The sequence below is a fragment of the Callithrix jacchus genome, chromosome 14 (assembly GCF_049354715.1).
Source record: "Callithrix jacchus isolate 240 chromosome 14, calJac240_pri, whole genome shotgun sequence".
Lineage (NCBI taxonomy): Eukaryota > Metazoa > Chordata > Mammalia > Primates > Cebidae > Callithrix > Callithrix jacchus.
In genome coordinates, this window is record NC_133515.1 from 82,482,152 (window position 1) to 82,495,372 (window position 13,221).

Consider the following 13,221-nt stretch of genomic DNA (forward strand, 5'->3'; position numbering starts at 1 on the left):
CTATTAATTTTTATCAGTATGGATTCTAATTTTATTACATAGGTTATACTGTTATTATCATAAATTTTGATGCCCAAGGGGAATAAGATTTGGTCTCTGAAACCCCAATAAAGCAGGATCCTGCTTCCTTTTAACTTGTCCCCAAAGTTCTTTGAGGATGTAAGGAACATCCTAGCACAGCAAAACATTCTAGTCTCATCTTCTACATACCCTTCCTCAATCCTAGAATTTCTCAATCCTAGAATTTCTCCAAGGAGCTCTGATTTCTTTTAGTGGAAAATCACATTTTAAAATGACAATATGGAAGATAGATATGCATATATATATCACTGGGGGAGTCTGCTTCTGGGCCCTATCAGCAAACTTTTCTAGAAAATACATGCATGTATATATGTGTAAGTACATACACAGACATAATTTCTAGCATGTATTCTTCAAAACTGTCAAGGTTATTGAGGCATGAAAGGTAAATAAAGATAGGAGAATTGTTACAGTTTGAAGAGACTACAAGACAAGACAACAAAATACAATGTATGAACCTGAACTGAATCCTGAATCACTACTGCCCTCAAACTATGCAAAACTGATTTCTTTTTCTTTGGGCATAAAGAACATTAGGATGACAACTGGCAAAAGATGAATAAGACATGGAGTTTACAGTACAGGGTCAATGTGAAATTCTGATTTGTATAATTGTACTGTGGTTACATAAGAGAAATTTTCTACACTTAGGGTTGAAGGAGCATCATGTCTATAATTTAATCTTAATAATTTAAAAAAAAAACAAAAAACAAAAACTCCAATTCTGAGCCAAAACACCGAACTCCAATGGTGACCCTACAAACTTCTAATTTTATTTAGAAATATTCTATTTATCTTGCTTGGCCATGAATAATGCACTTCACTAAATACTAGTGTGAAGTTCCACGCTCAAACATGCAACTAAATAGTGAGCTAATCACAATCTCACTATCTCACTATTCATTTAAAACATCAGGATCATTCCTAAGCTTCCTGTATGACTTCAGTAGACTGATAGGCAACTCTGTGGGGTAATTTTTAAATGAATGGTGAGGTAACTCTGTGATTAATTCATTATTTTTTCTTCCTTCTTTTACACATATATGTAAAAGTCTTAAGCTGCTCTACAGCTTAAATCAGTCCTAAGCTGATCTACAGCTATACTACATCTACCTGTATACTGAATAAAACAGTTGGAATTTTGATGCCAGCCTATTTTGACTAATGAAGCTTAGGTCAGAATGACAATATAAAATCACCTAACTGTAAGAACATGGGAATTCAAGGTACTTTTCACTTCTAAACCATTTTGAAACCTTTTACAGGGGATTTTTAAAAAAATAGCTCTATATTTATTATTTTATGCTGCACACGAGATAATTCTATACAAAAGTGCCTATATAAGAGAACATTGTTATAGAAGCAGAACTTTACCTCCTTGTCATAATTCAGTTTTCTTAAAAGATTATTTCTCAAATGATGCCACAAAACAAAACAAATATATTGAAAGCAAAAAGAAAGCAAAACCAAAGAGCTCTTGATTTATAGCATTCAAATTCTTCAACAAGTAAAAGACCCTCAACTTCATGAAAATCAGAAGAGCAAATTAAAACCACTGTCATATATCATTTCCCATTCACCCATTATACAGGTAAAAGTTTTTAAGTCTTATAATAGAGATGGATACCATTCTTCACAACTTTTTAAATTATAGCTAACAACTGGAAACAATAAAAATGCTCATCAACATTAAGATTGATACACGCAATAAGGTATAGTTGTATATTAGAGCTGTACAGGTGAGACCACCACAGGTTTAGGCATCAATAAAGATTAATTTCACAATACAGGTTCAGCAAAAGCAGCAAACAGTAGAAGAATATAAACTGATGTTTATATAAATGTCAAAAGTATAACTACTCAAACAGTACTGTTTTAGGGTATTAATATTTAGATAGATTGAATTTTTTAAACTATATATTATATTCACTTGTATCTATTAGTTCACATTTGGAAAGTAAAAACTGAGAAGTATATAAAAACATACTTTTGCTCAATTAACAAAGATTTATATTTCTGATATACTAGGATTAAACAGCTCAATTTCCCAAAGACTCTATTAAGAACATGCTCACTTTGAATAATGTCTAAAACACAAATATATTATTTTAAATTCAATGAACAGGATATGATTTATATCACAGACTTTTAGGAATTCCAATATTCCAACCATGTGATATCTTTAATTCAGATACTCATTATATGTCACAGCAAATGAGGAGACATGATACTTTCTAAAGTAGCCAAATGCTCTAATTTAAGAACAAAAAATTAGTTTTAGTTTAAATTGGAGAAACATGGGATTAATGTGATTTCAAAATCATAGCCATGGTACTTAAAAATGAAAACAGACTAAAAATTTCATGTTTCATTACAATTCTGTATGAATGCATACCAAATGTACACATACACTTCTGTGTTGATTCTGGTTGTGTTTTTCAAGGAATTTATCCATTATATCTAAATTATCAAAATGCTGGCATAAAGTTGGTTATAACAGTACCTTATTATTTTATTCTATACAAATTATAATAATGTGCCTGCTATCATTTTTGGTATGTCCAATGTGTGTGATTTTCCCTTTTTCTTGAAAATTTTTGATAGTTTATCAATTTTACTAAAGTCTCAAAAGAAAAAATGCCTGGCTTTCTTGTTTCTCTTTGATTTTTGTTTTATATTTAATTGATTCTGGCTCTTACTTGTAACAGTTCCTTGCTTCAGATTTTTGGTTAACTGTACTCATTTTTCTAGTTTCCTAAGGTAGAAGTGTACATCATTGATAAATCTCTTCTTTTAATTATAAGCATTTAAAGCTATAAAATCTGTCCATAGACTATTGTAGCTATATCCCATGTCATGTTGGCACTATTATTTTGAAATATATTGTAGTATCTTTTGTAATTTCTTCTTTCATTGATCTGTTATTTAAAACTATACTGCTTAGGTTACACATATTTGGGTTTTCTAGATCTTATTGCTATTGATTTCTAATTTAATTTTGATATGGTCACAGAACATAGTGGGTATAATTTTAATGTTTTTAAATTTACTGAGACTTTGTGTATATGCCAGCATACTCTCTATGTTGGTAAAGTTCTATACCCATTTGGAAAGAAGTACATCCTGTAGCTGGTAAATGCTGTGTTCTATAAATGCTGGTTAGGTCCATCTAGAAGTTTTGGGTGTTTTCCCCCAAAATCTCCAACATCCTCACTCATGTTTGTTTCATTTACTGAGAGATAAATGTTATAACCTATTACTGAAATGTACAAAAGCATGAAAAGCACATACATTGACAAAAACACATTATGTTTTTAAACCACCAAAAATGGAAATGGCACTTGAAACAGGAATAAGTTAACAAACAGACATACTTTGGTAGTATATACTACTATTTTACTCTTCTATTTCCAATAATATATCTAATAAATACCACACTTAAAGCAGTATAGAAGAGAATGCTAGTATGACAACCATGAAATCAAGATAAATGCCATAGTGTAGTAAGTCCAGCAAAAGTGCTTGATCTTCATCATTTCTTCCATAACTACTAAAGCTCATGAAGCTCTATACAGACCAACCGCTGAAAGAGTAATATAATGTTCAAAAAATATAAAACAAAGGGTATTTCTACAAAGTTTATCCAAGTAAGTTAAAAAACAAACATAAGAAATGAAGAGCTTAGCTATGGAATGATATACTCCATTAGGAAATCTTATCTTACCTGTTGAATTACTTCTGGATACAGCATGGGTAGTCTTTCAGCAATAAGAGCCAGTCCACCCATTCCTGCAAAAACTTGCAATGGTGACTGAATGGGACAAGTTTCAAGCAAAGATTCATCCAATATCCCATCCATGCATTCATCACCAGGAGTGAGAGCCTCATCTTCTGGACAGCTAGCAAGTAAGTCTCCATGATCTAGACAATAAATTACAAATAATTTATTGTCTTACCTATTGTCTGAATAGTTAAGAAAAGGTATATTTTTATAATATTCTTTCATTTACAAAAGCAGGTATTACTGCTTTCTTGCTACTCAAAAAAGAGCACAAAACATCAATTATTTAGATATATCCGTATTAAGGCTAGATGCTACAATGACTTTTAAATGATTTGATACTGCCTTCTTTAGTTTTATTATTGGGAGAATGGTTCATGGACTAGTAGCATGGGCATCACCTGCAAGCTTGTTTGAAAGGAAGAATCTGGATTTTAACACTACTATGCAGGTAACTTGTAAACATACTGAAGTTTGAGAAGCACCTTCCTTTAGGGCATACTTGTACTTATATTCTATGTTAAAATAAGTAAGTTCTCAAAGTACTCAAAGCAAAGAATATGCTCTAAAGTATCCTATTAAGAAAAATTGAATAATGACAAACACTTCTCTTACTGAAAACAAAAAATTAAAGCATATTGGCTTAACTTTGAATTACTCACTAAAGAAAACCAAAGGTCACATAACCATACCCTTTAAACATTAAAACAAGAGAGAAATAATCCTGCTGAAAAGCTAGGCAAAGGAAATGTACCAAAATTTGCTGAAGAATATGAAAGACCAATAACTAAAGATTGAACTTTAATCATGAGAAAGATGGGAAGTTTAAATAAGTTCATGCCACACTCACTATGCAAATTACTTATACAGCATTCATAGGAGTAAAAAATTGGGAACAACCACAATGTTTCAACGATTGGGGAACAGGTAAATTTTCTTACATTCATATGAAAAAAACAGCCAATTCAAAAACGAACATTCAAAAATATTTAATGAAACGTAGGGGCTGAGTGCAGTGGCTCATGTCTGTATCCCAGCACTTTGGGAGCCCAAGGTGGGCGGATCACTTGAGGTCAGGAGTTCAAGACCAGCCTGGCCAACATGGTGAAACAATGTCTCTATGAAAAATACAGAAATTAGTCAGGCATGGTGGCAGGTGGCTGTAATCCCAGCTACTCAGGAGGCTGAAGCAGGAAATTCCAGGCTGAACCCAGGAGACTGAGGTTGCAGTGAGCTGAGATCACAACTCTGCACTCCAGATTGACAGAACGAGACTCTGTCTTTAAAATAAAAATTAATGAAATATATAAGTAAAAAACAAAAATACATGCTCCCAATTATATCAAAAAACAAGTTTATGTGCATGAAATGCCATTCAATATAAATTATAACTAAGTTGTAAGTTGAGGTTCTCACTTTTATTATAAAACAAGAATTCACATAGCTCTCACAGAAATACTGGAAATTAAAGTACATCCATTCATAAAACACGTGATGTTATAAGAAGAAGTAATGCAACTTAATTTCCAACTGAAATCATGGCCATTTTTTATATTTACAAAAATTCAGTTTTAAAAAATTTTATCTTATATTGATAAAATAAAAATACAAGTCAATTAGGTCATCAGCTATAGAAATCTCTGCCTCTTCATACGACAGCCTATAATTTTAAAAGAAGTATTATGCACATACCTTTTTCAGGGTGTAGTCTTTTATAAGAATCTGTTTTTGATAGACTTGGGTCTGTTATAACTCTTGATCCCAATTTAACAGTAAGATCTATTGAGCGGTAACCTTGAGGAAGTTTTCGGTCATATAGGAGAGTTAAAAGCTGGGCAAGTGTCATTTCAGCTGGCAAAGGCTGGCCTAAAATGACATAACTAAGTTAAATCTGGAAACCAAGAAAGAAACATTTACTTTGCTTAATTATTAACTGCTTTTACTAAATTACAGGCAAGAGTTTCATTCTGAAACCAATTTCAAAACAATTAAAAAATTCAATAGCCATTGGAAAGTTTACAAAACTGAATTATTTCTGACATATAATAATGATCAACAATGTCTGTAGAAGGTGTTAAAAAGTCATGGGCAAAATAAAAACCAAGGAACAGACATTCCCATAGATCTGATACAGGCCTTTTTTTTTTTCCATAAAGGGCCCCCCAATAAATATGTTAAGCTATGGGGGCCATACAGTCTCTGTTACAACTACTAATCTACATTGCAGCAGAGAAGCAGCTATGGACAATAGACTAGTGAATGGGGATAGCTGTATTCCAACAAAACTTTATTCCAGGCAGAGGGGAGACTTACATCACCTAGGTAATGGGCCATTAGATATATCAAAAGGCCCTCTCTGGACAGAGGTATCCAACTCACCAGCCATTAGTTTGTTGACCTCCACCATGAATCAACAACGTAAAGTTAAGAAAAAAAATTCCTTTGAATTGAGTTGGCAATTTAATTTTAATACAGCATGAAAACGGTGATAAAACAGACAAAGGTATCACTCATCCAAAATGCTTGAGACTAGAACTATTTCAGATTTCAGATTTTTTTTTGCATTTTCAAATATTTGTATGTACAAAATGAGTTATCTTAGGGAGGGCATCCAAGTGGAAACATAAAATTTATATTTGTGTGTACACGTACTTACATACAGATACACACCTCTTATATACATAGCCTGAAGATAATTTTATACAGTATTTTTGATAATTTTGTGCCTGTAACAAAGTTTGTGTACACTGAAACTTCAGAAAGCAAAGGTGTCAATATCTCAGCCACCCATGTTAACAATGTGTGACTGTTTGGCATCACCATCATTCCTCTTAATTTACATGTTATCAATAGGCAATTGTTTTCTTACATTTATTCACACATAAGTACTTAACAGTAAAAATACGACAAACCATTAACACAGTGAAAAAAATAATGTGTCAGAGTAAGTAAGCAGCATAGTAGCATCACCAGGATACCTGTTTCAGCTATTAAACAAAAGCAACCGCAAACAACAGCAGGCTTTCAGCCTTCACCTATGATGCTGTGTTTTTATTAAAAGGTTACTATAAACTGTGTTTTCTAGGTAAGAAACATCAGAAGCAGCTGAGGACCAAGAAATTGATCCTATGAGGATGAAGAGAGATTCTTCTGGAAGGCTTTAAAAAACGCTTCTTGCAAAGTCATATGTCTCATTAACATGGTTTTTAGCTAAGAAGTCTCTCTTTAATTTTAAAAACTGACATGATTTGTCATTCTGCTATGAATGCATGCTGTCATAATCCTTCATTATGCCCATCAAACATTTTCACCATGTCTTCTTCTATAAGCACTTTTTCTGTGGTGTTACTTTGATCTTCTTTGTGACTATCATCACCATGATTCAAAACCCTTTCGGCTAATTTACCACCAGTTAACAAATGAATAACTGAAGCATTATTATCAAAGTTGAAAACTTCTTCGACATCTACTTCTTCCAGCTTACTGCCAAACTCTGAAGATATATTTTTTACATACATAAGGAGGTCAGATGTTATTTTTCACTTGACATAAAGTATCCTTCAAAATTACATGCAGTTCATCATTATAACTAAACATAGTTGCAGGCCAGAGGTTGTGCCAGGCATGCACAACTGTGTCTATGTCAATGTTTTCCAAGTGTTGTCAATAGCACATATGGCATTCTTCATACCAAACTCCTTCTGAAAATTTTCTGCACTCCTGCCTCTCTTCACTGCTGCCAGCATACTGTTCAATAAAGTGGATTTATAGTTTCTGTTCATTGATCTAAAGATACCCTGGAAACATGGCTGAATTAATCCGGGAGACAGTACTTGGCATAAACATTAGTTTTGAGAATTTTCGATGGAGGATGAACTAGGGGATATCAAGAAATAACAAATTTCTACATCGTCCAGTCTACCTTACGGGCAGTACATACAAGCCACTGGTACAAAATGTTTGTGAAACCAATCAAAAAAGATGTCCATGGTGATCCATACCTTTGTGTCACTGTAACCATGGACTGGTAAGAAATTCACTCCTTGAAAACAGCAAGTGTGAAATGTTTTGCCTATCAAAGCATATTTGTACTTATGCATGCCAGTTGCATTAGCACATCCCAGGACAGTTATTCTGTCCTTGGTATTCTTAATTCCTGGAGTGGCTGTCTCATCAACTGTAGTCCAGTTTCTTTTTGGAAGAAGAACACAAAAACAGCGGTATTTCAGCTGCATTATAAACTGTTCTGGCATCAGATTTTCCTCAGCAGTATCTTTAGCAAATTTATCAACAAACGTCTCTACTGCTTCATGGTCAGCAGATGCTTGATCACCACAAATCTTTAAAAATTTAATGTCGTATCTTTTCTTAAATTTCTGCAACCAGTGTGTTCAATATTCACAGTTCCTTTCAATGTTCAGTTCATCGCGATAGATCATTGTTTCATGATCAGCATACCATTAAGTGGCACATGTCCACTGCCAACACTGATGGATTCACTATTTCAGTACACAATCAAGATCTTCATTTTTGAGCTTTATGCACTGCTTTTTGCTTTTGTTTTTGTTTTTTTTATGAGATGGAGTCTTGCTCTGTTACCCTGGCTGGAGTTGAGTGCAGTGGCACAATCTCAGCTCATTGCAACCTCTGCCTCCCGGGTTCATGCAATTCTCCTGCCTCAGCCTCCCAAGGAGCTGGGACTACAGGCACACAACCATCATACCCAGCCAATTTTTGTATTTTTAGTACAGACAGGGTTTCACCATGTTGGCCAGGATGGTCTCCATCTCCTGACCTCATGATCCCCCCGCCTCAGCCTCCCAAAGTGTTGCGATTACAGGCTTAAGCTACCGTGCCTGACCTTTTCTATTTTGCATTAACCTCTGTTCACCACTTGCAGCACAGAACATCAATGGTTTATCTTTCTGTTTGTTCAGGTCATATATGGTGGTCATTTCAACACCATATTCTCTTGGAAGACATTTCACAATTACATTGCTGTCCAGTTTCTCCAACAGTTTGACTTTCTGTGCTAAAGATAAACATAAATCCTTCCTCTTTTTATTATTACTGTTACCCATAGAAGTATCTGCAGGCGTTTTTGAAATTATCAACACTACAGAGCAAAAAAAAAAAAAAAAAACACAGCAATGCACATATGTCTTGGCACCATGTGAGGCATTGTGGGAAACCTGGTGTTGGAAGGTCTGGCATGCACATGTGCAATTTTATTACCCACTGTGGATATGTAGGGGGAAATCAGGCATGCTCAAAAAATATCTGGAAGGGGGCTGGAAGGGTCTTTTTCCTCTTGTGGATGCTGAATAAACTGTGCATTGTGTGCCTGTGTTTAGACTGCAACTGTCATATGAGGTCAGATGTGGACTGTTCCACTTGTGTCTGTGAGAACTCAAAAAGTATCAGATACTGAATTTTTGGATTAGGGATGCTCAACCTGTTATCACCTTGAACAACAGACAAGATAGTGCTCAATAAATATGTTTTACCAGGGAAGAACATATTTCTTAACTACCAGTGGTGTAAGAGTTTTACTGTTTGAACTAGTCCTACAAATTTGCCCCAGGATGTTTCCTAAATAACTTGTCATGAACTCTCTATTTATTTCATCAATCATTTTATGGCACACTGACAGAAAAACTTAAAAAATCAGTAAAGTCAAAATATATAACTTGATAGTGTTAAAAAGGACACGTAATAGATTACTCCTTCTTTGCTATAACTTCTCTTGGAAGGAACTGCATGGAAGAAGTCTGACTAACTCACTGATCTCATCAATGGCACTCGATTAAACGTAATTTTGGTGATTGTGCCTCTGATTTACAGAGCTTTAAGACTACTAAAATTTCTTTGATGTTTGTTCATTGTGGAGTATTACCTGCCAAGAGTTTGTGAAACAGGTGAAACACTGGGACAGTAATTATTTTGTTGGCAGCCTCTGCTCCTGAAGTACTTCCTATTTTATCAGGTATTGTCCTCCCCCTCCTGGATGGTGGACGAGGTGGTGTAGCTGACACAGCACGTTTAGATTGAGACTTCAGCCCTGAAAGAAAAGGATCAGTAAACACATCAATATGAAGGAAAACGGTGTTTCTAAAATATTTTAATGAGGCATGCATTCCTAGCTAATGTCAAATATAGAAATGTTTCTTCTAATCCAATATCTAATCTCCCAATTCTATTTGTCCTTCATGACAATATTTAATTAATTTTGGCATTACATCTGTCACTATTTTCCAAGAAAGTAAAAACTATAGGTAGCTGCTATAATCTCTGAAATATTGATGACAATCCATTTAGTAGAAAGTAGGAAAAAAAGATAAAAATCTAGTATTAAAACATCAAAATGACTCAGCTTTGTACATAAGTACATTGTATTACATGAATTTCCTATAACTAACATTGTAATATTTTATAGAAACCCAAACAAAATCAAGATTATAAAAAACAGAAAGCATACCAGAGGCAACAACAACACTGTAATTGTCTTGAAATCCATTTTCCGCTTTAACTTTTTCTTTCTCTTCATGGTTTTTCTTTTCTTTGTCGTCTTTTTGTTCACTAATTAGTTTAGCTGTGATACTTGGAGTATCTGTAAGAAGATATTATCTAAAATACACTGCTTTTCCAAATCATTAAGAAAGGAAACAATATATTTCAGAGGAAGATTATGCAAGATAATATTATCCTTAATACTAAGGCAATATAAAGGAATTTAGGAGAAATGGCATGAGGTAAAGGCCTGGTATCCAATCTTTACTGACACTGATGAAGACTCACAACTGTATTTAAGCCAGGATATTTCAGTTCCACTCCTTATAAAGTATTATATACAGTATTTTAATAGTACTACCTCCAGAAACAACAAAAAACCTGTAGCATGAAAATTTGCTTTATTGTAGCCATAGTTCAATGTCCTTGGCACCTGCATCTAATTCAATCCTCACAACATAGAAATCAAGAAAGAATACTATTTTCAAAATGAATAAAAGCCTTAAAAAGGCTACAAAAATCTGTATATGGAAAATATGGGACTCAAGCTCAAGACTCAGTCTATAGCGTTAAACTAGACTTCTGCTTATACTACAAATCGAAGTATATTTCTGTAACGGAGATTTCCCATTCTGTTAATTTTTATTTAGGACAAAAACAGGAATATTAGACAACAAAGTAATATGTTTTAAAATTTAATGTGTTTTACTTTAAAAAATGAATATTAAAGGCTTTCACAGATAGTTACTATTCTCCAAGTATGTCTTTCAGTACTTTGGCATACAGCACACCATTAAAAATTATAAAATAAATAGGTAATCATATAATGTGATTCTGTGATTAAGAAATTTAAAGGCTGAATAAACTTTTGACATTAGAATTTTTTTTCACTATATGAATATAACTTATCAGTTCTCCAATTCTCTCTCTCTCTTTTTTTGTAGACAAGATCTCACTGTGTCACCTAGGCTGCAGTGTAGTGGTGTGATCACAGTTCACTGCAGCCCCAACAACCCAGGCTCAAGTGATCCTCCCACCCCAGCCTCACAAGTAACAAACCATAGGCACATGCTATGAATTTCTGTATTTTCAGTAGAGAAGAGGCTTCGGCCAGGAGCGGTGGCTCACGCCTGTAATCCTAGCACCTTGGGAGGCCGAGGTGGGTGGATCACCTGAGGTCAGGAGTTCAAGACCAGCCTACCCATCATGGTGAAACCCCATCTTTAAAAAAAAAAAAAAAGAGAGAGAGAGAGAGAGAGAGAGAGAGAGAGAGGGAGGGAGGGAGGGAGGGAGGGAGTGAGTTTCGCCATGTTGTGCAGACTGTTGTTGAACTCCTGGGTTCAAGCCATCTGCCTGCCTCAGCCTACCAAACTGCTGGAATTACAGGCATGAGCCACTGCTTCCAGCTCAATTCTCTTTTTACTTCCCTAATTTAACATAATTATGACCCAGTCTTTTATGTTAAAAAGAATGAGACAATAAAACAATAAACATCTTTTGTAATAACTCCCATTTTATATTTCTTAGTATATGTAAGTGATTTTAATTTATACAGCTTCTTAATGCCAACTGCTAATTGTCTATAAACAGTTTGTTTCGTGAGATAAAAAATTTTATATACATTATAAATGCATGGTGCAACAATACATTTTACTAAAAAAACAACCAAGCAACCAACACTGGCAAACATATTGAAACAGTCAGAGTGAAACATTTAAATAATAAGAAATTCAAAAAGTTAATTCATAGCATAATCAGTAAGAATAATACATAAAGAATATTAGGTAATAATTTACTTAGTGCAATTAGAAGTTCAGCTAATTTTCATTTATTACCCTTATCTCCAAAGTAAATATAAAGAATAAATGCCATTAAAACACTAAAAGGTATCAGTTTAAAAATTTTTTTCAACCTCCTTTTAAAACTGCTCTGGTTTCTAATATTAATTTACTTTTTAATTTTTTAATACAAATTTCTATCTTTTTCTCTGTACTTGAATGGACCACAAAAAGGTGCTCTGTTTTAGAATTCCACTTCTGGCCAAGACAGAGTAACAAGGTTCATTCTCCCACCTGAAATAACCATTAACCAGAAATATATACTAACAATACTTTTCTAGACACTGAGCATCAGGCAAGGCAGTACAGGGCAGTGATGCCTGGATGAGGTGAGCCCTAGGACTGTGTGAGCTGTCTGGAAAAAGAATTCCTAGGCCACAGCTCAGCACAATCTAGGTGTCTCCTAGACTAAGGATACAAGAGCTGAGAATCCAGGATACTGAGCCAGGAATCCAGGAAGAAGAGATTTGCATCTATGCAGATTTACATCTAGAAATCTGGAGATCCCTAGATCTCCAGAGATCTAAAGAGGGTCTTCAAGACTTCAGCATGTACTGATGAGCATATGTGAGCAAACTACTGAAGGACAGAAAAGGTGCGACCCAAAAGTAGGAGTGCAAACAACCCCAGGATCTTAGGGAATGAAATGCTTTGTGTTCTTGACATCTAGTGAATACCTATCAGAGTACTCATAAGTACAGAGCCTTAGTAATGGGGTCAAATGGGATTTAGATCTGCATTTTCAAATCTGGTTCCCTAATTCTATTCTAATGGAGTACCTATTTAAAGGTAAAATTAATTAAATTTAAAATTTTGGTTTTTTAGTCTCATTTCATGTGCTTAACAGTTACCAAACTAGACAACATTGGTTTATAAAAAAATTCCTATAATTATAGAAGTCTTGCCTTCGATTAAAAGCTGCTCTGATCCTATTTACAAAGATAAAAAGCAAGTCTAAAAGCAACAAACTGTTTTCAAATATTATCATAACATTTCATAAAAAAAATATAT

The 13,221-nt window shown here is 34.1% G+C and overlaps 1 protein-coding gene across 50 annotated transcripts in view; it reads right to left on the minus strand.

The window, feature by feature from the left end:
• BIRC6 (baculoviral IAP repeat containing 6) overlaps positions 1–13,221 on the minus strand; it is a 250,707-nt gene that overhangs the window by 69,253 nt on the left and 168,233 nt on the right. For all 50 annotated transcript variants that reach the window (XR_013526681.1, XR_013526680.1, XR_013526682.1 and 47 more), the window contains 4 exons: positions 10,341–10,472; positions 9,759–9,923; positions 5,555–5,728; positions 3,806–4,002 (listed from right to left, as the gene is read on the minus strand). Coding sequence is in view for 45 of the 50 variants with exons in the window: in XM_078349545.1 (XP_078205671.1) it covers positions 3,806–4,002; positions 5,555–5,728; positions 9,759–9,923; positions 10,341–10,472 (668 nt within the window). In the remaining 5 variants the exon portion in view is untranslated. The remainder of the gene's footprint in view (positions 1–3,805; positions 4,003–5,554; positions 5,729–9,758; positions 9,924–10,340; positions 10,473–13,221) is intronic.